The sequence below is a fragment of the Diceros bicornis genome, chromosome 7, assembly GCF_020826845.1.
Source record: "Diceros bicornis minor isolate mBicDic1 chromosome 7, mDicBic1.mat.cur, whole genome shotgun sequence".
NCBI lineage: Eukaryota > Metazoa > Chordata > Mammalia > Perissodactyla > Rhinocerotidae > Diceros > Diceros bicornis.
The window spans coordinates 16,931,332-16,959,249 of record NC_080746.1 but is presented as its reverse complement, the minus strand read 5'-3'; the positions used below and the strand labels follow the sequence as shown (position 1 = coordinate 16,959,249).

Below are 27,918 nucleotides of genomic sequence, written 5' to 3'. Positions count from 1 at the left end.
ATAGGCCCTCGAGGGCTAGTGAGAGGAAGTATGAGCCCACCTCGCTGCTCCTGGTCTGGTCTCCTCTCCAGGCCCCAGGCCCCGTGGCAACATGTGACATGGGGAGTAGTCAGAGCGAAGAGGAAGGCTCTGATGGGGAAAGTGGATGAGGGTGGGGGGCAGTGTTTAAGGCACTCTTGTAAATAGTACCAGCAGTTACCAGCCCAGCCACACTTTCACCGGCCTGCTCACTTCCCATTGCCAGGGAGGACACAGAATGACAAAACTGATGAAATTCTACAGGTAATAGTATTCCCCTCAAGGGACTGGGCCAGTAGCTATTTTCATGGGTGCATCATGTTATGTCAAGGAATTGCTTATCTCAGCAGGCAGAAGAGAAGAATTTCTGGCTAAGATCACCCTGCCAGCCATGAGAGCGCATCCTCAGGGACTGCAGACTCGAAGTGGATGCGGGGAGACCAAGTCTGGGATGGATGATGCCAAGATGCAGAGAGGTTTCCCTGTGTGGTGGCCCAGGGCTGCAGGCTCTGCCAGGCCGGGCATTGGTAGGTAGGACCAGAGGAGGGCACATAGGATAGTCTTCTCCTGACGGGGCCAGGCTGCTGGGAAGGAGAAGGGGGCCCACGCAGACGGCAGATGGGCAGCTGTCTTAGCCAGGCACCTCCTGGCCGCATCATGGGGCAAGGGGCCTTGGAGAGAATTGGCCAACAGGCCTGAAGACAGCAGGGGCGTGGGCAGGAGAGACAGGCTGGTACCACGTGGGCTCCCACTGCGAGCCCCAATGATCCCACCCAAGAGGAGGGGGGTATTGGGTTAGGGGATAGGAGCCCACCTATCTCCCACCCCTGCTGTGGTTGGCCTCTGAGCACAGGAAAGATGGTGACTGTCAGAAGTCACAAAGCAGGAGAGGGCCCTGGATGGAGCGTGGCTAGTTGGGGAGGAGGGGGAGGCCAGGCCAGCCCGAGAGGGCCGCAGAGGGCTGGGGGTGGCAGCGCAGGGCCGGGCTCCCTCCCACCAGATGGGAACAGTAGCAAGAGCAGCAGGATCAGCTGGGGGGCAGGGCTGGCGGTGCCTCGTTCCGCCCGCGTGAGCTCAGGGGGCCTCGCTGGACCCGATCCCGCTGCCCTTGTTGACGTAGAACGGCCGGTGGTGAGACTGCGGGGAAATGACAGGAGTTAGGGAGAGCAGATGGCGGTTGAGCCTCCTAGCCAGACCCACCCGACCCTAACCTACCCCAGGAAGCAGCAGTGGTCTGAAGCCCAACGATCCTGGGGGCCTGCGGCCTCACTTGCAAGCTCTAGCTACCCCGTGATCAGGGTTGAGCCCCAGCGTTATCAGAGTCTCCGGGTTCAAATCCTCATTAGAGTTCATTCCATCAGTCAGTTGGAGAGCTTGAACTTCAGCCCCTCATCAAACTTTCTCTCCACGGCCCAGGAAGACCCTCCTGCACCACCACAGCACCGTTTACACAGTGCTTTCTCCCCTACACACCACACAGCACTGGTACAAGTGCTTCATACAGATGGGGTCATATAATTTTACAACCACTCAATTAGGTGGGTTACTGTTATCATACCCATTTTACAGATGAACAAACCAAGGCACAGAGAGCTTAAGCAACTTGCTCAAGGTCACCCAGCTGCTAAGCAGAGGAGCTGGGACTTGAGCCCCAGCAGTCTGGCTCCTGAGTATGCTCCCCACCCTACCCCCACGTCTCTGCACCTCGTCTTGAGTCTCAAGGGCTTTAAGTGTTTGCTTCTGCTCTTGCCTCATAACTCTCCCTGGCAGAGGAGGCACAGACAGAGCAACCAGCCGCCCCAGCCCAACACAGCCCGTGGGGTCCCCAACCCCAGCCCCTCTGCCTCTCTCATCCTGGCCCCTCATCAGGATTCAGGGAGCATCTCTCAGGACAGAGGCGATGACGACTTTCCCATTGGCTCTGTGTATTACATCTTGCAGCAATTTCACGAAATCAGCACTCCCCTCTCCTCCCAGTCACTTCATCAGCGCCCTGGAAATCGCCCTCCAGGCTGACAGAGGAGCAAATCTTAGCCGCTGCTTGTCTGTGTGAGCACCCGCAGCCCCTAGAGGGTCCCCGGAAGAGGCTTTGTCCCTGAGCTGGGTCAGAGACTGAATCACCTCACACCCCACTGCTTCCAGGACAGGAGACAGGGTGTTCCCAGCCCCAGCCCTTGACCTTGCCTGTCTGGAAACTTATACCTACTAGTAGCTCCTTGCCTACATCTGGTCCAGAGCAGGACTCAGGGGGCCTGTGGAACACTGGGGCTGAGGGTCCTTAGCTCAGACCTCGGTTAAATCATCCATTAAACAAAGGGAGAGATGGGACCCAGGGTGGGCAAAGACATAGCCAGAGTCACACAGCTGCTCAGTGGCAGAGCAGGCCCTGGACCGGTCTCCTGACCCCCAGGTGCCAGCCTGGACCCCAAAGTAGTCAGTGAGGCAAAGTGAATAGACCTAGAAATGGCCTTTCTTTCAGGAAGGCTGGGTCAATTAGATGGATCGCAGGTCGGTGAATGGTGCTGTCTTGTGGGAGCCCAGAGTGGTGGGTGGGCAGGTACAGAGCCCCAGGGCATCCAGGCGGGGTGCTCCCCTACCCCCTCGTCTGTCTCCTCCCTGGTTCAGGTCACAGCAGGTGAGAGTTGGATGGGCTATGAAATCATCTGGGCCATCCAACTCATGTTACATATGGGGAAACTGAGGCACCGAGGAGGAATGACTCACACGAGGTCACACAACAAGTTGGTGAGAGGACTGGGCCAGACCCCAGGTGTCCTGACCCCCAGGCCAGCCCTCCATGCACACTAGCACCTGTGTCCATCCTCCCAGCGCTGGGTGCTAACGGGACACCCGAACCCTGCCCTGCCAGGCGTCTCAAGCCGGCAATGAGCCTTCTCTGCTGGGACCCAGGCTGGGAGGGTGGGAAGGTATGTGGCAGGGAGAGGAAGGACCGAGCCCAGGAACAGAAACCTTCTTTTTCTCCCCATATCTGCTTTCTGCAGTCCTGCTGTTGCAATGCCCCTGGGCTCAGCTCCAAATTACACACATCGTCACTTAGCTCCCATCGCCGGCAAATTAAAGATGCTCTCCAATTAAACCAGCCCCGGTCACTCTTTGTAGCCCAGAGCAAATCACCTCTCCACGCTCTGACCTCCAAATGCAAAGACAACAGGGAGCTGGGGCCTCCAGCCACCCTCCCCAGCAGATGCCACCCACATCCCAGGGAAGCTGGCTGACCCCCTCAGCAGGGCCTGGCAGGAAGCTTCAGGAGAGAAGCACTCGGGGAGGTGGAGGCACAGTGTGTGAAGGATCACCCCTGATGGCTGAGGTCTCGGGCAGGGGTCAGGCATGTTAGGGCTACAGGGTATTAGGGATCAACTCATCCCAGCACCGCATTAGAAAAATGAAGAAACAGAGTTCCAGAGAGGGATCTGCCCTGCCCAGGATCCCCCAGCCAGCAGGTGGCCTGGACCCCAAGGCCATGCTTCCCTCTTATGTTGCTCTTCAGGGATGCTGGCTCAGGGTCATTAGATATCGAACCCTAAATACATCTGTTCCTAACTTTGCAGCCTCTGCCTCACCCACGATCTCATCCCAAGGGCCTCTCTGCTGTCAGAGCAGGAGAACTGCCCCAGGAGAGTGGGAGCCATCTCTAGGATGCCCGTCCCCTGGACTGAGCATTTTACACTCCCAGAGATGTGGGGACCAAGCCATCGTTAACAAGCACAGGCGCCTAAGGACCATTTGCCAAAGAAAAAAACAGGGCTGCCCACTTTACGGATTGGAAAGCTGAGGCCCAGAAAGTGTGTGCTCACCCAGGCCCTTTGCCTATTAGCCTGAGGCTCTACTACCCTTTGCTGAAAGCAGGTATTCAGGCCACTGCTACCTCCTGCTCCACCCCATGGCCCAGACGTGTCACCAGCCTCCCACAGGCCCTGGGCAAGTGATGACCTGTTGCCTCTAGGGAGCCCCGTGCAGTGCCCATTCTGGACATGCCCATGCCCGTGGCAGGCTCTCCTGGCAGCCCCTTACTCACCAGCAAAGTCTGCTTGCTAGACTTCCAAGTCTGGGGCTGGGCCTTGGGGCTCTGGCTCCGCATGAGGGAGGGATAGCCTGCGGAAACAAGAGGCTCCCGTGAGAGGCAGTGTGGGCTGGCCATCAGGGGCCCCACGGCCAGGGCAGCACAAGTGCCATCCCCAAAGTGCCCACCAGGCTCCATCCAGCCCACTACCAAGTGCAGCCACCCCTGAAGAGGCATGCAGCAGCCGGGGGGCCGCAGTGGAGAATCCTGGGGAGGCTGGCCAAAGGGAGGGGGCACCAAGGCAGACAGAAAGAGGAGGAAGCGGCCAGGTGAGCTGGGCCAGGCAGGGGGGGGCGTGTCACCCCCAAATCCAGGTTAGGATCACACACTCCACTGGGATTTCCCTCTGCTCCCCCCTCCCCTCCCCGCAGCCCAAGATGGGCACTTCATAATCACAGCTGGCCAGGATTTCCACCAGGAGGCACTCACTCCAACTCCCCCGAGCCACATGGACTATGCTCCCCACTTACTGGCCCCACGTGCGCCAAGCACTGTGCCCGTCTTCTCACTGAGCCCTCAGCCGTTTCTATGAGCTCAGCAGTTTGCCCCGAGCTGCACAGCTAATAAGCAGCAGGCAGGATTTAAACACAGGTTTTGCTGGACGCCATAACCCACCCTCATGTGCCTCCTGCCCAGTTCTGCTGCCTCTCCCTGCTTCGTGAGTAGGAGGCTGGGGCCCAGAGACAGGCAGTAATTTGCTGTGTGGCTGCAGTCCAGGGTTAAGACAGCAAGCCCAAGGGGCCCAGGGCAAGTAGGCGCTGTCCGGGCCTGGTCCTGAAGGCGCTGGTGGAGGGCGGGGCTGCCCCGGCCCCTCTCCCTCAACTTCCCCCTCAGCCCAGTGGGGCCTGTAAGAAGCTCTGGTCCACAGAACTGTGACAGCACTCTCGGTGTCAGCCATCAGCCTGCAGGGACAGGCAGTGGTGCCTGGGAAGGAACAGGCTGTGACCTGGATGTGGAGGAGCCCAAGAAGTAAGCAGGGTCTGTCCTCAGCTGGGCAGCCTGGAGCCCTGTCCTGGCCTCTCTAAGGGAGGAGGAGCAGGAGACCAGAGACCACCTGCAGCTCTGCCAGGCTTCCGCCCATATCAAGGGGGCGGAGACAGAGCAGAGAACCCAGTCTCTCCCCACATCTGGGGGTGGGGCAGCCTTGCAAAGAGAGGGTTCCGAATGTCCTGAGTGGGAGACTGAGAAAGAGGGGATTCAGGTCTGACTTCTCAGTTCCCAGAAAGAAGATCCCATGCCAGCTGTGAGAGAGGAGAAGATGGGGATGGGGCAGGGGTGTGGTCCAGGAGAGCAGCCTTGTGCAGCAGGCGGAAGTCCAGGGGAGGGGGAGCTAGGGATGGGGCGACATGCTTCCCTCTTCCAGGGGGCTCTGGGGAGGAGGGACCAGGACACCCTGGAAGTGGCAGAGAGCCCCACGGGTTGTCCCACCTGCCCTGCTGTGGGAGAGAAAAGGGGACGCATGGAAACGGGCAGGTACCAGGATTATTTTTAAACAGCCCACTGCCATCCAGCTGTTTGGAAAACTCTGTGGTGGCCTGTCCCAAGGTGGTGAACTGATAAGGGACTTTCCCAGGGCCTGCTGGGAGAGAGAGAGGCATTAACAGCTGGTGCTGGTCCCAGGAGGGGCCAAAGGGAGTCACATCTCACCCAGGATGCTGTGGCTCTCCACAGCCCTTGCTCAGCCCTCCACGACCCTGAGCATCCTCCGCCTCCCTCCAGGACTGCTGGAGGAGGGCTGGGTGGACTGGTCCTCACAGGCGGGGCTTCTCCTCACACACAGGCAGCCCCTGCCCAGAAACCCCCATGCAAGGCCATCCCCAGCAGATCTGGTGAGCTGATCTGCGTGAAGGTGATGATGGGTGTCCCTGGGCTATGTCACCACACCGTGTATTTGAGGAGTGGCTCTCCTAGGGCAAAGCCTTCCACTGGGAGGCCCTGCAGGCTGATGGGGGGAGACTGGGGAGCATGAAAACTCCCAATCACGCCTGAGGGTGGCCGTGTTCCCTGCCGGTGGCCTTTGATCCAGGCTTGACCAGACAGCAGGGAAGGATCTGCTGGAAGCCAGGGAGGCCAAGGCAAGTCCCAGAGCTTCCCAGGCCTGGCTCGGGGAGAGGACGACCCTGGGGGTCCTGCAGGCTGGGACTCCTTCACCTTGCTGGTCCTTCCAAGAATCCCTGCCCCAGGTATAGGCTGGGATCCCAGCCTGGAAAGGAGAACTGGCTGATAAAGCCGCCCTCCGAGGCCACGGCTTGGGGTCTGCCTGCCCTGCACAGCCCCATTTCCACCCCTCTCCCTGACCCCACCCAATCTGCTTATCCTCTTTTCCAGGCTGGATGTCTTGGGTGTCACAAGACAGACGGGTTTACTCCCACTGTAGCCCACCGGAGCTGTCTCCAGCACCTTTTGGAAGAGACGTGAGGGCCCCGGGACCCCACTGTAAGCCGGAGTCTGGCTCCAGCCTGCCCCTCAGGATGACCCCACCCCCAGGGGACAGGAGGCATTGACCTCTCAGCCTTGGCAAAGAGTTTGGAGAGCAGAATCAGTCTTAGGTGGCCTTAGAGATCATCTAGTCCCGCCTTTCCCAAAGCGGGCTCTGCAGGACTCTGGCTCTGCGGGATCTTGACGGGTGCTACATGGCCACAAGGTTCTAGAGTCAACCCAGGCTGGGAGTCACTGGGAAAACACTTAAATAAGCTCTCTGCAGTAGGAAGACCTGGAAGTCAAGCTGATAGAAGCGCCCCGGGGATGTCCGGGGTAGGGGTATAGAGGGTGTGGCGCGTCCCCACCTCCCTGACACTGAGGCCTGTTATCGCAGCGCATCCATAGGGATCAGTGTGTGAGGCCCTGAGAAACGTTGATGTGACCCAGCCTCATTTACAGTCAAGACAGATGAAGGCAGCTCCCCCGGCTCTCAGGCCAGGGGTCTCTCCCCTACAGGGCGAGGAACCGGCGAGCGAGGGAGCGGAGACCAACGCAGGGCTTGGCGAGTGACAAGAGAGGCGGGGCAGGGTGGGGAGAGCTCACCTTTCAGGGAGAAGGAGGAGCTGCCTTGGACCGTGGGCAGCTCATCGGTGCTCTGAAGGGAGGAGGAGTATTCCCAGACCCTGGAGGTGTAGTTACCTGGCAGGGCAGAGGAAGGGGCGTCAGATCTCAGCAACCTAGCGTGGGGCGCAGAGGGCAGGACTCGACCACTTCTGTGAGTCTCACCAGCCCCAGCCACGTCTCAAGCCGGGATGCCACTATGCCCCAGTCATGCCTCCTGCCAATCCTTCCTGCCATCGAAGTTGTCTTTCTAAACCATAAAGTCTCATCATGTCCCTGCCCTACCTGGAGGCCCACTGTCCTCGGATTAAGGTACGAAGTTCTTAACAGGGCCCACAGCTCCTCCATGAGCTGCTGCCCCACCCTCTCCACCGGCTCCACCTCTCGGCTTCACCTCTCTCACCTCCTCTCCATCGCTCAACATCCCAACCAGGCTGCACTCTAAGCACCAGGCTTTCTCTCGCCCCAGGATTTTTGCACAGACCGGGTCTTCTGCCTAGGGTGCTCCACCTGTCCCCTATCCTTAGCAAATGCGTGTGTTGAATTGTCAGGTATCAGCTTCCATTTCATCTCCTCCGAGTCTGTGTGTCCCTCAGCCCCATGCCCCACGTCACCCTGCACCCGTCTCCATGGGTTGTAACTGCTTGTTTAATAGTCTGTCTAGGGCCGGCCCCATGGCTTAGCGGTTAAGCGCGCGCGCTCCGCTGCTGGCGGCCCGGGTTCGGATCCCGGGCGCGCACCGACGCACCGCTTCTCTGGCCGTGCTGAAGCCGCATCCCACATACAGCAACTAGAAGGATGTGCAGCTATGACATACAACTATCTACTGGGGCTTTGGGGGAAAAAATAAATAAATAAATAAAATTAAAAAAAAAAAATAGTCTGTCTGCCCCACTGGGCTCCAAGGGGACAGGGGATATGCCCGTCTGACCCAGCATCACACCCAGCACCTGGCACCATGCCTGGTTCCTGGAAGGTCATCATTATATGGTTGATGGATGAATGAATGAGCAAACAAACAATAAACGCAAACACGTCCTAAAACTTGAGGACAGAGGCAGCTGATACAACTCCTGAAATTCTGTTTGCCAAGTTGAACAGGCTGACAAATGTCCATTGGCGAGTATATCCCTGCAGTCTAGAGGAAAAGAGGCAGTGGGGAGGGTGTGCACAGAACAGCAGGGGCACCACGAGGGCATTCCAGTGAGGGGCTTCGGAGGCCCCATGGATGAGGCACCTTCTCCAGCCCCCTCCCTCTCAGCAGGCTTGGAGCGTTGGGGGCTCTCCTGAGTCAGGCTCACTCCACAGCGGAGCCCACAAGGCCTGGCTGTCCTCTCCCACCGCTGCCTTCAGGGAGGGCTGGGGGCTGACATTTGGGTCAGTGGTCAGAGATGCCTGGGGCTGGCCGCCTGCCCCAGTATGAACCCCTCACATAGGGACCAGGAATGTTCTGCAGCAAGGCCCTCAATGGTCACATCCACTAAGGTTCCAAGGGGCCATACGCCCGGCCCTTTCATTCCCTCATTCGTCCACTCGTTCTTTCTTCCAACAAATGTTTCCTCAGCCCCCTTCCTTCTGGGCCCTGGAGTTGCTGCAGCGCACAAGACAGACCCAGCTTCCACTCTCCTGGAGCTCACAGTCTACTGCGCATGTGATCCAATCCTGGATGTAGGGGCCTGAGCATTGCCCTGTCCATGTGTGCCCCAACTCTCCAGATCGCCGGGGGCCTTGTCCTCACTGAAGAGCCCCCCACACCCTTCCTCACCTCCTCAGACCTCCCAGTGCCGTGTCCAAGCTGGGGGCTCTGGTGGAGCTGGCCCAGTCCGAGTCATACCTGCACATGTCTACACCACCCAGGAGCCTCCCAGAGCCTGGGCTCTTCAAGCACATGGCCCTGCCCTCGACACAGTGGTCCCCTCAGTGCACCAGTGGAGGGGGTTGGAGGGGACCCTGCACTCAGCAGCTCTCCCTGGGGAAGCCACGTCTCCACCCCCACGTCACCTCTTCTGGGTCTCGCTCACCACAACACCTCCTGGATTTCCAGCAAAGCCCCATTTTATACCGCCATTCTTTCCATTTACAGCTAAACTAGTTGTTTTAACCACTGCGTGACTTTTCAGTGCAGAAGCACACAGATCAGTAAGGATCCCCTGTGGGTCTTCGCACCGGATACCTGCAGAGGGAAGTCTCCACACCTAACCCCAGTTCTAGTTTTCCCTGACTCATCCTTCAGGGAGAAGATCTTAGGGACTCGGGGATTTCAAGAGATGCTGACGTCTCCGGCTGCCTCTACCCAGCCTAACTAACAACATCACACACAGGCACACAACACACGCTCACACACGTACCACACAGGTATGCACACACAACACACATACATACACACATGAACACATTACGCAGGTGCACACATACACCATACATATGCATACACACCACACCTCACACACACACTTTAAGCTCAGTAGGACACTTCCCACCCATCTCTGGGTCCCCTATCCCATCTCATCACCCCAGATTCACCACACATTAGGGAATCCAGCCCTCCTCTGCCCACGGCCCAGCCCTGGTTCCCACCTCAAACCCCACCTCCTGCCTGCATGGCCCCCACACGGGCCCTGCCCACCCTCAAGCTGAGCCACCCTCCTACCTTTGGTGCCATAGAGATTGTTGAAGTTCTTCTGGTTGGTCTCCTTGGAGAGGCGGCTGGGGGATCCTGGCTGGTACGATGTCCTGGCCCCACCTGTGAAGCAGACCAGGAGGAACCGTCATCACAGAAAGGTGGGTCTGGCTCCACTCGGGGGCCTGTGGCCTCTGACTTGAGGGGTGCTACACAGGACTGCTTGCCCCCAAACAGCTCCCACTGCCTGTCACAGGACCTGGATCCCTCCACTAACACAGCTCCTTTGGGTCTAGAACAAGGCCATCCTCCACACTGGGACACTTCTAGAGAGAAAGGAATGCTATTAGTAATGATTCTGAGAACACCAGGAGTAAACTTGGAGGTGCCTAGATGGACTAAGACATACAGTCACCCCACTCAGGGGTCTTTGAGGATCACCAGAGGCTGGAAGAGCCAATGCTTCTCCCCTGAGCCAGTCCGCATGAACATCACCCAGATGCTTCCCCCGAGGGATGGGGGCCTTCCACTGCACGGGTGCTTCCCTCCAGGGATGGGAGCCTTCCACTGCACAGGTGCTCCCCTCCAGGGATGGGGGCCTTCCAGTACACAGGTGCTTCCCCCCCAGGGATGGGGGCCTTCCACTGCACAGGTGTTTCCCCCCAGGGATGGGGGCCTTCCACTGCACAGGTGCTTCCCCCCAGGGATGGGAGCCTTCCACTGCACAGGTGCTTCCCCCCAGGGATGGGAGCCTTCCACTGCACGGGTGCTTCCCCCCAGGGATAGGGGCCTTCCACTGCACAGGTGCTTCGCCCCAGGGATGGGGGCCTTCCACTGCACAGGTGCTTCGCCCCAGGGATGGGGGCCTTCCACTGCACAGGTGCTTCCCCCCAGGGATAGGGGCCTTCCACTACACAGGTGTTTCCCCCCAGGGATGGGGGCCTTCCACTGCACAGGTGCTTCCCTCTCCCCATTCAGGCTCTCATAACATTGGGAGGAAGGCAGAGTGGGATCAATACCCCCCCTCTACAGATGAAGAAAATGCACTCCCCGTGTGTGTCAGCCTCCTCCTATCAGTTCTTCCCCTCCATTCCTTACCAACCCCCTCGCATTCTGGCCCACCTGGCCCAGCACCTGCTAGTCCTTCCTCTAAGCCTTTGCATCTGTGGTCCCTCTCACTTTGGTGTCCATCACAGCCATGCCCTCTCTACCGAGCACACTGCCCCTCCTTCAGGGATCCCGGAAACTAACCTTTCCTGGGAAGTCCCACTGCCCAGTCCCACTGACCTCAAAGCTCTCAGACTCAGGCCCATGGCCCTTTGGTGGCCTTGTTCCCTGGTCTTCTCAGTGACTTTCCTTGGCCCTTCCCTGGCCTCTATCCTGAGCCTGGGAGCTCCCAGAGGGCAGACTGCCTCCTCCCTCCCATCCCCAGGGCAGGGGCAGGGACACCGGAGAAACCTGTTTCTCTCACCTACAAATGTCACAGACTGACTCACAGTGACAGAGCTGGAAGCTCTCCTAACATTTGAGTCCAACCTCCTCTCTTCTCAGATGGGGACACTGAGGGGGCAGGGACCAGCCCAAGGTCACCAGGCCCTGGCTCTGGGGGTGACATCTTGGCAGGTCTGTGCTCTTTCCTCCACCCCTGTTGCTGCTCAGTGCCCCTCCTCACAGCCTGCAGTCTACTGCAGGAGCCCGCACTGCCCTCGGTCTACTACAGAGCAGGGGAGCCAAGCAGATGCCAGTCGTGTCTCAGCGCTACATCAGGGCCCGGCCCTCAGCGGACACGGAGAGCCATAAGAGACGGGGCCAAGGTGAGGGGTGCTGGGGGGACTGGTTAGTGCAGCTCATCCTCTCACAGAACTAGGCCCAAAGGGCAGCACTCTGGGGAGGGAGGGGGCAGGAGTGGCAGGCTGGGTCCTGGCCCACACCAGGAATGTGGGGCGGGGGGCCTCGGGCACCCAGCTGCCTCACCATGCCTCCACCAGAAGCCCAGGTGTTGTTTTCAGACTGGGTGGGGCGGCGGAGGTGCCTTTCCGCTGAGCTCATCTCTCCAAATCCCCTAAGCCTCTCCCACTGTGGATGTGTCTGAGGGATGCGGATCAGTGCTGCGGGCCTCGAGGCTACCCCTCGCCAGTCCCCCTGCCTTCCCCACGTCTCCTTTCTCCCCTTCCCCCACCCCTACTCGTCACCCTCCTCCTCTCCCCCCTGCCACACCCTCCATCCGGGGGTCTGGTGCGCCGGGCATACCCACCCTTATGTAACGGGTATTGTTGTGGTTTGTTGCTGGTGCCCAAGAATGTGACAGGCTACCGCAGGGCAAGACAGGCAGGCACTGGTCTCTACCCCACCTGGGCTGTCACCCCCATGCTGGGACTCTGCAGGGGTGGAGAGGGAGGGCAGAGGGGCCAGGCTGCATGGCACAGCCCCGCACACACACACAGGAAGGGAGTGGTGAGGAAATTCAGAAGACCTGTTGTCAGTCTCCCTGCCCTTGAGGAGCAGACTGGTTCTGGAGGAGCCAGCCCTCCCACAGGACCACAGACTCCTAAGCAGAAACAAAACACAGCTGGGGCCTGGCGGAGGGAGCCCGGGAGACCAGCAGTCAGGGGAGCCTCTGGAAGGAAAGAGGAGGTGAGGGGGCCGGCGGGCACTGCCTGTGTCACAGGGGAGGGAGCCTCTGAGGAGCAGGGTGCTTGATAATTTGTCATCTAAACCAGGACACTTCTGAGAGCAAAAGGAGGTGCTGTAATGATTACACTGGGACAACAGGTATATGCCGGGACTTCTCCAGGCAAACGGAGGAAGGTCAGTCACCCAGGGAACCCGGCTGAGTCTCGCACGCACCACGCGCCCCAGCGCAGGATGCTCTCCCTTACCCTTGGGCGTGAGGTACATGGAGTATCTCTTCATGGTGTCTGGAGCACTCCACTCGCTCGTGTAGCTGTTAGTGTAGTTGTTCATGTAGCGATGGTCACTCCCTGGGAAGGAGAGAGGTTGGTCAGCAGAGGGGCAGATGGGGAAGAGGAGCCGGCCCACTGGGGCATCCCTGGGCTCGGCTGAGTCAGCCCACAGCCCTCTGTCTCAGGAAGAGACAAAGTCCCCCACCCTCAGAGAAGGTAACATCCTGCTCAGCATTCTTTCTGCTCCTGAGCTCCTGAGGGGCAAGAGAGGGTCTGCAGTGAGCCATCCACCCTCCCTTGGACTGACCCTTGTGAGTTAGACCGTGTGCATGGCACTTGGCAATTTACAAGGGCCACTGATATCAGTTTCTTGTTTGATGTGTACGTCAACCCTTGGGCTGGTGTGAAGAGCCCTGTGTGACACATAAGGGAATTGAGGCTCAGGAGATGAGTGAAGCCACTTGCCTAATGGCACATGGCCAATAAGGGCATAGTTGGGGTTTGAGCCCTGGTCCCCACTTCCCAGCTCCGACCCAAACACTGCTGGCAGCCCAAGGGGATGGAATGAGGTCCCAGCCTTGGCCTCCACTGAGCAGAGGTGTGCAGAGAGGAGGGAGCTCAGGTGGGGCACTGACTCTGCCCTCCCCTGTACCCACCAGCAGACCCCCAACCCAAACAAATCTGCCACTCCATGCTGCCTTCCTCCACCGCCCTCCATACCATTCCTTTCTCTTGCTACTTCCCCATCTCCTACTTTCCCTCTGCCCTTCCCTCTCTCTTTCTCGTGGGCAAGAGGAGGAATGAGTGGCTCAGACTCTCATCTTTCATCTACATCACCTATGCCTAGCAGGGCCCTGGCCCACAGTGGGCATGGCATGACAAGCAAATGTCCTCCTAGGTATTGGCCAGTCCCCTCCCTTAGGATGAAAGTGGTCTGGGGCCCTCAGCCCCCGGGCCTTTGAGGGTAGGAATGAGCCCCTGGTCTGGTGGGCAGGCCGGCATCAGGGAGGAGAGGATGGTCACTCCAAGGTCTGACTCACCGGCTGCCCTTCCCCCACCTCCTACAGCCAGACACACTCCCAACAACAACACACCAGTGACAAAAAACCAACGCGGAGGCCCAAGGCCCCAGGCACAGGTGCAGGGCCGCTGACATCAGCAGCACCCACCTCTGCTCCTGGCGGCCGCCTCCCTGCACTGCTTGTACAGGGTGCAGGGCCAGACCTGCACAGAAGACATGGCCAACACAGTCGTGACCTAGAAATGGCACAGTGGGTGGGTAGCAGGCGGGGGGTCCCTGTGAGGCTCACAGGCCTCTCGAGCCCAGTCAGCGCCGCCCTCATAGGTCTGGCCAGACCTCAACTGAGGGGCGTCCCCAGTGGGTTTGTACCCCAGGGACCATGGTCTTCACGCTCCCGGTCCCTCTGCATGGCCAGCAGCAGCAGCAGCTCCTCGGATGAGAAGATGTGGGAGGCTGACTAGCAGAGGGTTTAACCTAGCTGCACTCCCTGCTTAGTGGCGTGCCCTTTGAAAAGTTACTTCTCCGAGCCTCAGCCTTCTCATCTGTGAAATGCAATACATCCCACAGGGAGAAGACGAGACTGTCAGTGAAGAGCTCGCACAAAGCCAGCCTCCCAGGAGCACTCAATCGCCGTCAGCCGTCACCGTCAGTATCATCGCCATCGTCATCACAAGGAGCTCAGGGTCCGAGTGCCACCTGAAGCCAAATGTCTCTCTCGCTGCAATGGTTCATCAGTCCTCAGGTGTGATGGAGTGTCCCCCAGTTTCACAGGGACACTGTGCAGTGTCACCAGCACCAAGATATACAGATGCCCTCCTGAACCCCAGTACTTCTGCACATATTACCCTCTTCTTGCCCCCAAAGAATCACATGCTCCATCTGGAGACCAAAGACAAGGCTCACTTCCTTTGGGTTGTTGGGGCTAGAAGTTATTAATCAGAATGTGTCCTCAAGGCCCCGTCTTGGGCCTGGACCAGTGGGTGGGGCCTTAGAGAAAGTGTCCAGGCTTCAGGCTTTACAGGGACTTTGCTGGGACTGGTGGAAAAGGATTTAACCGGGTAGTTTCTCAGGTTAGGAGGCTTTCTGTGAGATGATTCAGTTGGCCTTTGCAAGGGACAGCATGACTCAGGAGAGAAGCTGACTTTGGGGGAGCTGGTGAGTCATCGAGACACGCTGTGCCCCACCGTCCCCAGCCCAGCCCACCAGGCCAAGTCCAGCCTCTGGGCTCAGCACACCATGGTGACAAGCAAGTTCTCCCTCCAAGCACAGATGCAGTTCCAGGTCACATCTACTGACGCCTGCAAAGCCACCAGTTTGAAGTCTGGCCCTTACAAGTGGCAGTATTCACACAGCTGTGGATTGGACCTGACAACAGATGCAGATCTGAATGAAGCCAATCCCTGAGTTTTGTGGACAAGCCACAGAGAGGAGGCATTTGTGCAGCCAGTGCCCGGATGCTCCTTGCCCTGGCGGCCCCTTGTAATAGCTGCATAACTTTGGCAGCAAGTTCAACGGAGGGCTACAGTTCCTGGATCCTACTCCAAACACCTTAGGTGGAACAAGTGACTGGAAACAATGAGACGCCAGCTGGTTGGATGCCAACCAGCACCAGGCAGCAGGAATTGACCTGGGAGAAAAATGTCCAGGGCCTTGGGCCCCACCCACAAGAGACCTACCATTCTCCATGTGGTTCCTCTCGATGAAGTTACGGCTCAGGTCTGCCTTGCACATCTTCTCAACATGGCGCATGCACACATTGAGCAGGTCGTCCTTGAAGTTGCCGAGCGACTGCCCCAGGCCCTCCCCCTCCAGCAGAACACGGTAGGTGGGCAGGGGTGGGGGGAGGGAGTAATTACTCATCAATGCACCAAATTCCTACCAAGAAAGGAAAGAAGCCATTAACTTCCTGGGTCTTTAGGAGCTATGGGGACCCTTCTCTGCGGGGGGCTCTCACAATCCAGCTGGAAGACTCACCACTGGGAGCCAGAGAAGCTAGGATCTAGATGCAGCTCTGCTATTAACTAGCCCCACTTTTCCTCACTGGGCACTAGTTTCTTCTTCTGTAAAATGAAAGGGTTTGACTAAAATCCACTAGATGCTAACATCCCTGAAGGCACTAGGAGTCAGATATGTGACTCCATGGTTCCCATCTCTAAAACTGGACACATCATGCCTCCCTCACAGGGGTTTATGAGAGTGACACAAGCTGTGAAGTCTTTGGGAGGGAAAGCACTAAAGAAATGCAAGGAATTACTGGAGTGTTCTGGGTCAGTCATGGGTCAGGCATCTCCACCTGTACATGCCACACTCAATCCTACACTTTTCTGCTTCTCACTTCCCTTCCACCTCACTGGAGAATCTCTCCTCCTCCTCAAATTCTTACAGACCTTCAAGACCCACTTCAAATCCCACCTCCTCCATAAAGCTGTCTCCCATTACTCCAGCCTGCTGCCCTTCTCGGAGCTTCCACAAGCACTTATCTCCTGAACCATATGCTTTATCATTTAATTACACTCTCTTCTATATTGTTCTCTAATTGTACATGTCTTATCTTCCCAGTTGGATTGCAGTTCCTTGGGGGCAAAAACCATGTCTTATAATTCTCTATTCTCCACAGCACCTAATAGAGTACTGGGCATGTAGTAGTACCCAAAACACTCTAGCGGATGGAAGATGGGTGGATGAATAGAAAGACAGACAAGATCAAGAATAATAAATATGCAGCACTTATACATCACTTCCTCATACCTGAAGCAGGCACCACTAATTGATCACAGAACTCTTTCTTTTTTTTTTTAAATATACAAGCAGGGAATTTTTTTTTTTGAGGAAGATTGCCCTATGCTAACATCTATTGCCAATCTTCCTCTTTTTCTTTTTTCTCCCCAAAGCCCCAGTATATAGTTGTGTATCATATTGTGGAGTTGTAGCTCTGCTATGTGGGACGCCGCCTCAGCATGGCTTGATGAGCAGTGAGTAGGTCCACACCCAGGATCTGAACCAGCGAACCCCGGGCCGCTGAAAGGAAATGCTTGAACTTAACCCCCAGGCTGGCCCCCATACAGAACTCTTTCTTACTGAGTCTGGAGCACTGCTAGTACATATCAACTGAAGGTGGTACAAGGTGATATTTGTGTGCCATCTTTAGGTAGGAAAATGGCTTGGATGGAAAAATTAAATGGGCAGATGGAATGGAGCTTGGATGGATGGATGGATGGATGGATGGATGGATGGATGGATGGATGGCTGGCTGGCTGGCTGGCTGATGGTGGATGGATGAATGGATGGAGAAATGAATGAGGGTCTGGGAAAGTGGATAGAAGGATTGAGGGAGTGAATGGTGAAGTTCTTGCTTGTTACCTGCAGAAACAGCACTGAGTCGCTGATGCTGTGCAGCTCCTCCCTGGTCTGCTTGTCCTCACGCAGCAGCTTGGCCCTCTCGTCCAGAGCATCCACAATCACCTGCACCTGGTCCACAGCATCCTGCTCCCGCTGCTCCAGTGCAGCCTTGACTTCGTCCTTTTGCTTCTCCAGGTCCCGCACCAGGTCCCGGAAGTTCTGCTCCAGGATATCCTTCTCACTGCTGGTGAAGCTCTGGGTCCAGAGTGAGGGGAGAGAGGGATGAGGGTTTCACTAATTGACAAACCTCCCCAGTGGGGTGCAGCTTTAGGTTCCCAACACAGATCAGGGCATTTCTACTGCCCCAACCCAGCCAGCCTATTTGGTCAAGAATCTCATTCAAAGGCATTGAAGGATGCCATCTATTGATAGAGATGGCCAGGTTGTTTTACAGCCCACCCATCCATCTCCATCTGTGGCTCCTCCCTCTTGGTGGGTTGACTTGAGCCATCATTCCACCCTCGGGCAACTCCAAGAGCCCAGAAGTTCCCCCATGAGTCAGGTTGTGTTCACTGATACCTCAACCAGAACCATACATCATTCAGAAAGCGAATTGATGGGCTATTTATGTAGCCAGGGTCAAGAGTCAATGATTTAAGATTGTGATTTGCAATTACTCAAACCATGGCAGACATACATCTATCCACACTGGCACAAGTAAAGGAGAAATGCCATGTGTTTGGTGGCTAGGTAGTGTGGTGGGCAGAGCAGACACTGGAAAACATTGGAAGACACGCTGGAGAACAGGTCAGTCTAGGGTCTATATTTGCTGGGATGATATAAAATGAACATTAGGTGATGGGAAAGATCCCACCTGGATGCCTGGCCCAGACTTAGAAGGCAAATTGGTGGGAATGGCAGAGCGAGTAGGGAAACCCAGAAGAAACAAGTATGGGATGTAAATATGGGCCTGAGACCTCGACCAAGAGCCAAGACCCGCCTCCTCTCAGGCAGGACAGGTGGGTTCAGAGCACAGCAGGGGAGAGGCCCAGAGGCTGCTCACCGTGATGCGGTCCTTCTCCTTCTGCCACTTCTCAGCTTCATCCTCAATCTCAATGATCTTGAGCTGCAGCTGCTCCTTTTGCAGTGACAGCTCCGTCTACAAAGAAGGAGCCAGGGTTGGAGGAGAAGTCAGGAGGGGGAGGTGGAAGAGGACCAGAGAATCAGGGAGTGGGCCCACCTAGGGGGCAAACTTGGGCAGGGCTCCCCACTCATCCCTTCAGCCCTTCACTCAGCAAACACTCATCGGGACCTCAGAAATGCCAGGCACCGTGCCAGTCACTGAGGATCCAGCAACAGGTAAACACCATCTCGCGGTAAACTCAGGTTTCTGGGGCTGGACGTTCCAGCCATGTCTCTGTAAGGGCTAATCCTCTGTAGGCCCCTCCACCCAATGTGAGCAGGAAGGAAGCTCATTTATGGGGTTCCCACTCCTTTCAATGGGCCTGGGGCCATCGGGGAGAGGGAGGGAAGCTCCTGCCTCTTTCAGACTTAGGGGAGAAAGGGGACCCAGCCCAGCTCAGCCCAGCCCAGCCCAGGGAGTGTCCCGTGGCAGTAACAGTGTGCAGCGTTTCTGTGGCATGACGTGCTGCCTGTGTTGCAACAGGAGCCCGGGTTGCTGCCAGCGGAGACTCTGTCTGGGCAGGCAGAGCTATAAACCTGTTTATGGGAAAGGGAACGCAGTCTGCAGTTTGGACAAGATGGGGACGTTTATCCAGGGCCCCCGCGGCAGGAGAGAGGCTAGCGAGGGAGCAGTGAAGGGTGGAGGAGAGAGGAGAAGCAGAGATGCTAGGGATCCCCGTTCAGGAGGAGAACGTGGGCTGTTGGGGTCTAGGGTGGGTTGGGAAGAGGATCTATCAGGAGTGCGCTGGGACATGAGCTCTCGTATCCATACTTTCCTTCCATTTAGGAAGGATCCTAAATCCATACATTTCCTTCTTTGAAAAGCAGCTACCACAGAGACAAAGCTAAGGCCAATTCAAGTTAGCCAAGCCGAGAGGCACCCCTTTTGCTCTGCTAGGCACCCCACTGGAGCTCTCAAAGCACCTTCTGGCTTGGAAGACAAGGGGGTGATCTCCACCTGCCAGGCAGGAAGACCAAGGCATCCCAGAATGCCTTGGAGTACTCAAGGTCTCCCCGTTACACTGGATTTTGAACACAGAGTCCCACCCCTTTCTCCAGCCGTTCTTTGAGGAACCCACAAGAAGAGTCAAGATGCGGAAGGTGCAAACCGCTGGGAATGTGAGCTCCATCAGCAAGGAGTCCTGAGCAGCTGGGCACAGACTTTACCACACGTCACACCTCCTGAACACTCCACCAGGCCGAGGGGTGGTGTGGGGTCTCTGCTGCAGACACCTAGCGGAGTGGATTGGTGGTAGAGACAGCTTTTCTGACTTTATTGGAAAACGTGCCCAGAGGGCCAGGGAGCTGGTGGAGAAGATGGGGAAGGCCTGAGGCAGGCCCAGGTCCCTGATAGGAAGCCCCAATTTCCACCCCTGCCCCTCTGCCCACACTCCTGCGCACTCCAGCAAGCAGACTCTAAGTTCTCGGGAAGCATCTGTCCTGCCAGCAATGGGGTGGAACTCCCACAGCATGGAAAATGTTGTCAGCAGAGATGGAAAATAGTTGTCAAGAAGAGACGAATGAAAGGAGATGAGGATGGGGATGTGGCCTGGTCTCTGGAAAAAGGTTGGGGAGCAGCCAGCTGTCAATAGACACAGTGGTGGGAGAGTGCAGGGCAAAGGGAGAAGACCCCACTGTGGACGGCAGTGACTCGACACTCACACTCTCCAAGGATGGGCCCAAGGGCCCAGAACACAGTGGCTGGCAGAGCCGTTGGCCTGGAAGGCCCCTGAGACGTTGGCCTGGTAGGCGGATCTGAGCCATGAGGAAGGGACCAAGAAGCTGGACAATGGGTCTGAGCCGGGCAATCTTCCATTCCTGGAGAGCTCCTGCGCTAGGCCTGAGGTCGAGGGGTCAGCCAGAGTCCTCGCTTCCACCGTAGCAGAGAATTCCTAACCCAGCTAGGGGATGGAGGAATTGGCACTTGGGTTTCTCACCCCACCTCCCCACGCCCAGAACAAGGTCTGATGGACACGAAGTAGAGAACAAAAGTGCATTCCCTCCCACCCCAGGCCTGGTGGGAGTGGAGGAAGGCAGCCCTTCCATGAAATAAGCATGGGGCATTCAGGAGGGAGCCCACCCAGAGCACAGGACCGGGACTCCAGAGGTTTGAATCCCGTTCCTCCACCTCCAGGCAGGTGGCCTTCAGGAGTTACTTAACTGCTCCATGCCTCAGTTGCTCCATCTTTCAGGAAGGTGGTAGGAGGACCACCTCCCAGGGAGGCTGTGGGAGAACTGGGATCAGGGAAGTGAAGCTCTCAGAAAGCGCCTGGCACAGAGAAAGCACTGGCCCGTGGTCCCAGCATCACCGTTGTGAGGGGCACCTTCCATGGACCAGGAGCTGTGCTGGGTGCTCTCACTCACTCTTGGCTCAGAGAGTGAGTGCAGTGTGGTGGGCAGACCAGCAGGGCACAGGTGAGTGAGGGGAGCAGCAGGTACGACCAAGTGAGCTCTTGGTGGTGTTCAGTGTGTGCCATTGTGTTGGGGTGCAGGCGTATTGTGTACACCATCAGGATCCTGAGTGAAGCATGCACAGACAAGCCAGGAGGTCAAGACATTAGACTGAAGATGCAAAATAGAGGCTTAGATGGTAGACAGTGGAAGCTTGGAGGATACTGGGGAAAACAGAATGGAGGTAGGAAAAAAGGGGCTATTCACCTGGGAGTGGGAGAAGGTGACCAGAGAAGGTGAAGACCAGAGGAGTTGAGGGGATTGAGGAGAGGTGCTCAGTAGGACCTGCTGGGAGCCTGTAGGTGAGGAAAGGTCTTACCAGGATGAGCATGGATTCACCTGTCAAGAGGAGGAAGAAGGCACTGAGTGCAGAGGAAGGAGAATCCGATGGGGTAGAACAATGAGGAGCCTAGGCCAAGGGCAGAGGGAGTCAGCCCCTGGGAGTCCCTCCCATGTAAGAGAGAGAGGGAGCAGGGTGGGAGCTAGCCGAGGCATGGAGAGGAGAGCCAGAGGCCTCGGCCAGTGCCCTGGGAGGGGAGGAGGGAAAGGCGGCTGATCTGGAAACGTGTGAGGGCAGGGTCAGCAGTGGAGAAGTGCTGTCTGCACAGTGGGCAGAAGATGCAGTCAGAGTCGGGGAGAGACTGGTCTCCTTATTTCTGTGGGGCACTAGGGAAGTCGGACACAGGCTGGGAGGGGACCTTGCTCCCACAGCACGCCTTGCAGGACCAGACTTGCAAGACACAGCGGGATCTTACAAGGGACCTCAGACTGGGAATTCTGTGCTGCTGGAGCAGTCCTGTCCCACCTCTGTGATGAGGAGGGTTTGGGGTGAGACCTCTGGGGATGTATCCAGCATGTTTAGCTCTTGGCAATTTTTCCCTGCTGGAGAAGGCAGGATATAGGAAATAATATGACATAGGAAAGCTCCAAAGATACCGGGTTCTCCTGGAACACTAGGAGAAGGAAGGACACCAACTTGTGTTGTTGAGCATCTACCATGTGCCAGGCTTTTCTCCTTTAACCTGCAAAAGCCCCCTGTGGAGGGAGTGGTGTTACCTCCATTTTACAGATGCGGAAACCACGGCCTAGAAAGACTACGTAGCTCGCCTGAGTTCCCACAGCTAGAAAGCGGTAAGGCCAGGACACGACAACAGGACTCAGATCCTATGATGTGGCCTCTTAACCTCTAGGCTATTCTCTGTGTCTTCCTGGACATTGTCTGGCCCCTTTGCTCCTGCTAACCTAAGCCCAGCGGGCTCCCTCCACCTCACAGATGGTGCAAGTTCATGATTCTGCCTCCTCTATATTGCCCCATACTCCCCTCCGCCCCTGAGGCCCCAGCTTTCTCTCTCCCTCTCTCCCGCCTCCCTTGGAATGTGATGAAAGCCCCTAAGGTCTGATCAGGGCCTTGGATCCCCACACCTCCACCCCTGTCTCACCTCCCTCCTGACTTCCTCCTCCTCCCTGTCTCTTTCCCTCCACCCTGCCCAGGCCTGTCTCTAAATGCCTCCTTTGTTCCCTTCTCCCCCACTGGTCTGGGTGCCTCTCGCTCTGATGCCTGGGACGGGCCTTGAGTAGGCCACTCAGCCTTGAAATGCTTCTAGCCTTGGGGGGACAGAGGTTTCTCTGAGAGCAGAGGGGTAACACAGCAGCTGTGTCTCGGCCTGGACAGGGCCTTCAGGTGCAGATGCACCTGAGCACTCACCTGGACATGTGTACCTGCCCCCAGGGAAGGGGAGATCCGGCTGTGATCTTACCCTGGCCTGAATTACCCACATGGGCCGCTGGCTGTGACATTTTCCAAATGAGCCAGTTAATTGCCAAATTTGTACTCTGAGACAAATGGTAATTATCCGGATAGGAATCTGAAAAGCTGGATAGATTTCCCCATTTCCACCCAGATGTCAAGCAGCCTGGTATTAGTTGGCTTGACTGGGGCTTACCGTTCTTCTGCTCCCTCGGGTGTCAGGGCAGGGAAGGCGCAAGGTGGGGCGGGAAGAGCATCACCCAGGCTGTCTCCAGACCAGCAGTGGGCCATCGAGGAAGTCACCCCACCTCCCTGGGCCTCAGTTTTCCCCTGGTGAAGTTGGATTAAATCTCTGATTCCCAGCCTGGCTACATATTAGAATCCCCAAGGGTGACTTAAAAACACAGATGCCAGGGGCCGGCCCAGTGGTGTAGAGGTTAAGTTTGTGAGCTCTACTTCGGCAGCCCAGAGTTTGTGGGTTCAGATCCCAGGCGCGGACCTACACACCACTTGTTAAGCCATGCTGTGGTGGCATCCCACATACAAAATAGAGGAAGATGGGCACAGATGTTAGCTCAGTGACAATCTTCCTCACCAAAAAAAAGACAGATGCCAGGCCCTGAGCCCCTGAATCACAGCGTCTGGGGGTAAGGCCTGGGAATCTGTGTCTTAACAAGTCACCAGGCAATTAAGGTCAGAGGATGATTTTAGAAGCCACTGGACTTAATGACCCCAAGGAGAGCCTGCCAATCCTATGAAAACAAAGTCTGAAATGGTGGAGAGGAAACAGCCTGGGCTGCAGCCATAGTACAAGTCTGAATCCCAGCTCTGCCACTCCCCGGCGCTGTCACTTGGGGTAAGTGTCTCAGCATCTTTGAGCCGATTTCTTCATCTATAAAACAGGTGCAGTAACCCCCACCCACGGGACTACTGTCAGGAGTCACCACGTAAACCACAGATGTGCTCCAGGAAGACTGCTGTGTCTCCTGCCCACCTGCCAGTTACTTTCCTTCCCTGCCTCCTGTCGCTAAATCTGTTTTATTGTTGTTTCCCCCTCAGCACCCACAGAGGTCAGCCCACCTCTTTTCTCACCCACCCTGTCCAGAGCAGGAGTTCTCTCCCAGGATCTCCAGGGAGAGTGGTCCCAGCCCCCTCCATCACACCCCAGGCCTTTAGCCTGGCTCCTCTTCCCAAAACCCGGTCACCGTTGTGTGGCCAAAGAGGTTTCCTGCCCAGACCAGCACAGCTCCCAAAGCCCAAGGACCAGTGACCGCCCACGCCCAGCAGCCTGGCAGCTCAGCCTTCATGGAGGAATTGAGCAATGAGACAAGAAGCAAAACCACAGGGCATGTGAAAGAAATGAACTGAGCCAAACGGTGGAGTCGGGAGACTGGCCGAGGCACCGAGTCTGAGCCGCGCTGACCAGCCAGGAGCTCACATCTCCAGAGCGATGCTCGGGCTGAGCGCTCCCGCACACGCCTCGTCGTGCTGCCAACCCAGAGCCCAGTCTGGACCCGAGACAGGGCAGGGCCGCAGGTGGGTGCAGAGGCCAGGCAGGCCGCCCTGGAGCAGGCAGCCAACAGCCAGGAGGAGTCCTCCATCCTGACCCGATACAGCAGGCAGGAATCGGGACAGACAGAGGGAAGGGCCATGAGACACAGAAAAGGATGGATATATACATTGTAATCTCATCAGCCTAAACTTGCCTGGGAAATGTCCAGAGACAGAGGGGTGGACCGGAGGACATCTAGGGGACCCCTTGTGACATTTGGAGTGGAATTGGAAACACTCTGACCTCGGGTCCAGAGAAAGGACTGTCATGCCGCCACACCAAGTGACCTTTCTCCAACACCGCCACTGCTCAGAGTCTATAGGTAGAGCTGAGGCCCAGGAGATGAGCACCCACAGCCCTGCGTGTCATCTACAGCCTCATGCAGCCAACCAAGAGACGTCTGCGGTGACCTCACCTGGGTCTTCACCAACCCGCCCGCAGAACAGGTTCTAGACAGGGCTCCTTGCAAAAAGCCGCGTGTGGGCTGATGTTTGGGTCTGCAGGGGATGACTCCAGAGGGTGCCAGATTGACGGTCTTGTTCACCTTGATCCACCAACCCATAAACCCCGCTCTGTGCCAATGTCCCCATGTCCGACATTCCAGCAGAGCTGGGCCTAGACAGGCTGTGCTCCAGCTCGGTCCCCTGGCCGCTTGACACCACTTCTCCCTGCCTATCCTATGCCACTGGCGCACACACACGCACACACATACACGCACATGCACACACACTGCATGAAGCACCCCCCCATTAAAGTCTCTGCAGTGGATCAGATATTTTCCCTGAAAGCCCCTATAAAGCACACCTGTCCTGAACCCCATCCCCTAAGTTGCTCTCAAACTGGAAGAGAATTTAGGGGTCTCTTCCTCAAGCTCTCCAATCTTGAACAGGCCCCTTCCTTTCTCTGGGCCTGTGTCCCCATCTGCAAGGTGAATGAGGGGACTGATGAGATTGCTCACACTCCCTCCAGCCTGGCGTTCTGTCCTCTACGATTTGACTTTTCCTCACAGCTGCTGCTGTGTAACTGGGCGGCTGCTCCCCAGGCTTGTTCGTGTGTCTGAGCTCTGCCTCCTGACCTACATCGCGAGCCCTCAAGGGCGAGGACTGTGTCTTTGAGTGCAACAGTAGCCCCCAGGACCAGAGCGTGAACTCCAAGGTCCAGTGCCTCCAGAGAGGGCTGCCTGAGACCCTCCTGACCCCAGGGGCACTCAGGCTTTTCTTAAGTGGTGATACCTTTCAGACGAAATTTGGGGCCAAACCCTACAAGTAAAATAGAGTGTGTGCTGCTTGTAGTAGGGGTGGGAACCTGGATCCCCTGCTTTCTTGGTACCAATTTTCCCCCCTCCTCATCCCTGAGGCCTCAGAGACATTTCCAAGCATTCTAGGACTCCATGGGGTAGTTTAAAACCACCAAACTAGTCCAACCCCTTGGTTTCACATAGAGGGGAACCGAGACTGAGAGGGTGGAGGGACTTGTCCACAGTCTTACAGCTAGTTAGAGGTAAAGACCCAGACTGGAACTCGGCCAGGTCTCCTGGAACCCAGGCCAAGGCTCTGCGGGTCTCAGTTGCTGTGGAGGGAGGTGATTGCCCCTTGTTCCATTTTGATTTCCTAAGTAAGCTCCTGAAGGATGCTTCCATGGCCCCTGCCCCATCTCCATCTCCCAGTCTGAAGCTTGAAGCCAGGCTGGGATCGGAGAGTGAGGGAATGGGGAACGCCTCCTTCCTGGACCAAAGTGAGGCTTCTAAACGGAGCTTTGAGGGGCCTGCTCGGTGGCGCAAGTGGTTAAGCTCACACGCTCCGCTGCGGCGGCCCGGGGTTCGCCGCTTCAGATCCGGGCACGCACTGACACACAGCTTGTCAAGCCATGCTGTGGCAGCGTCCCATATAAAGTGGAGGAAGATGGGCATGGCTGTTAGCCCAGGGCCAGTCTTCCTCAGCAAAAAGAGGAGGATTGGCAGATGTTAGCCCAGGGCGGATATCCTCACAAAAAAATAAATAAATAAATAAAATAAAAGGAGCTTTGAGTCTATTCCCATCTCTAACTTGGCCCTCTTTGACCAGGGGTGTGGGTGAGGGGTGAATGGAGAGAGTAATCCATAAACTCCTGGTCAGGAAGGTGGGACAGGGAGGGAGCCCTGGCTGCCCCATTCCAAGGCTGCAGAAGCTCTTGAGGAAGGTCGAATCCCTGTACTGACCACCAGGAAGGCTCACCCCAGCGGGAGGCCGCCCATGGCAGGGAGCCGTGTTGCTGTGGGTGACAGTGGACCCAGCATCTGTGGGGCAAGGGGCAGCAGCCACAGCCAAGCCTTTAGCCCAGAACGCCACACTCACAAGCCTCCACACGCCTCTGCTCCTCCCATAAAGGTACAGACATGATCACATATACACAACTCATGCCAAGTCACTTACGTACCCCATACACAAATATATGCAACCATTCACATACGCATATAAACACCCACGTGTATATAAAATACACAAACACATATATATGTACACCCCACCCACACACAAACCCTAACTCTCACCAGTAGTGTCCAGGCACAGGCACGTCCACATGCAATCACACACTCAAAGCCCAGCTGAGAGAAGGACAGAGGAGGCCACTGGGGGTGTCAAGAGGCTGGCTGGGAGATCGGACAGGACAACAAGAAGGCACTGGACTGCAAATGCAAGCTCTGAAGCCAGAAAAAAAAAGACATTGAAGTAGTCCCCAAAATGCCCTCCTCCTCGCCTGTGACCCATTCCCCAGGGGCCAGTCCTGCTCAGGTGGGAAGAATCCTTTCTCCTTTAAATAGAAAAAAGAAGAAACACTCCAGCCAGGCACAGGGCCCAGGACTGAGTTCTGATTCTCTGATCTGACCTGGATTTATCCTATGGCCTTTGTCAAGTCTCCATCTCTTCTGATCCTCTATTTGCTCATCTAGGAAATGCCCCGTCTCCTGAGTTCTTAGAGAGTGGGGAAACTGCCTCTGACCCCTAGCCTGGGGGTGTGGAGGGAAAAGAAATGTTTTCTAAAAGAGCCAGGGTTGGCAGACACTTAAGCCCCAAACCCTAGGAAGCCTCGGTGGAGAGGATAAGGGCGGAGGGAGGAGAGGCCTGGGGAGGCAGTGAGGGGGCCCAGCAAGTTACCTCCTTCTCTGCCTTGGCCTCTTCCACCGTCACGGTGCTGTGATTCTTGTGCTCCTGGAACATGCAGAGGTAGCAGATGCAGGTCTGGTCCGTCTGGCAGAAGAGCTCCATGGTCTTGCCATGCAGGGGGCATTTGCGGGCCTCGAAGTCACGGATGGGCTCGAGCAGCTGGTGGTCGCGGAAGGCGGCGCCCTCCAGGTGGGGCTTGAGGTGCAGCTCGCAGAAGGAGGCCTGGCACACCAGGCAGGACTTGACCGCCTTCTGCTTGTTGCCGATGCACGAGTCACACAGGACCTCCTCGGAGCCCGACTTGGAGCGCAGGAGGCTGCCCGGGTCAGCCCGGGGGTAGCTGTTCCTCCGAACCTCCCCGGGCTCCATGATGGACACCGCAGGCTTCCGGGGCTCTGAGAAGATGGACTTGCGCAGCTCCCCCTTCTCTGCAAAGGTGACGGGCGACTTCTTGGCCGCCCCCAGCTGGAGCCCGGCATAGGGTGACCGCCTGCCTTCCCCAGAGTCCATGCTGAAGTAGTTGGAGCCCTTGTCGTCCACGGACTCGACAAAGTGGATGATGGGCCGCCGCCACTCGTTCCCCAAGAACAGGGAGCTCTTCCCCTCACCTGGCTTCAGGCCACTGCCCGGGCTCTTGCCCTCGGCCATCTCCCCAACGTGCCCATTGATGGTCTTGGCATCTTTGCCATCAGCCTTGGCTCCATTCTCCAGGCCGCCGGTGGGGCCCTGTGGGCTTCGGGCATCCCTGGCTTCTGAGGTGGCCGCATTGCTCCTTGAGGCATCTGCGGCTTCCATCGCGGCTCACTTGGCTGTTCTGTT

General features: G+C 56.9%; 1 protein-coding gene across 1 annotated transcript; it reads right to left on the bottom strand.

Annotated features, from left to right (window-relative positions):
* On the bottom strand, positions 1-27,918 carry TRIM29 (tripartite motif containing 29). The gene is made up of 9 exons (XM_058545005.1): positions 27,091-27,918; positions 18,088-18,183; positions 17,046-17,279; positions 15,362-15,560; positions 12,641-12,742; positions 9,792-9,884; positions 7,124-7,219; positions 4,055-4,131; positions 1-1,155 (listed from the first exon to the last, which is right to left on the bottom strand). The coding sequence occupies exons 1-9, from the start codon at positions 27,892-27,894 to the stop codon at positions 1,093-1,095; spliced, it is 1,764 nt and encodes a 587-aa protein (XP_058400988.1). The 5' UTR covers positions 27,895-27,918; the 3' UTR covers positions 1-1,092.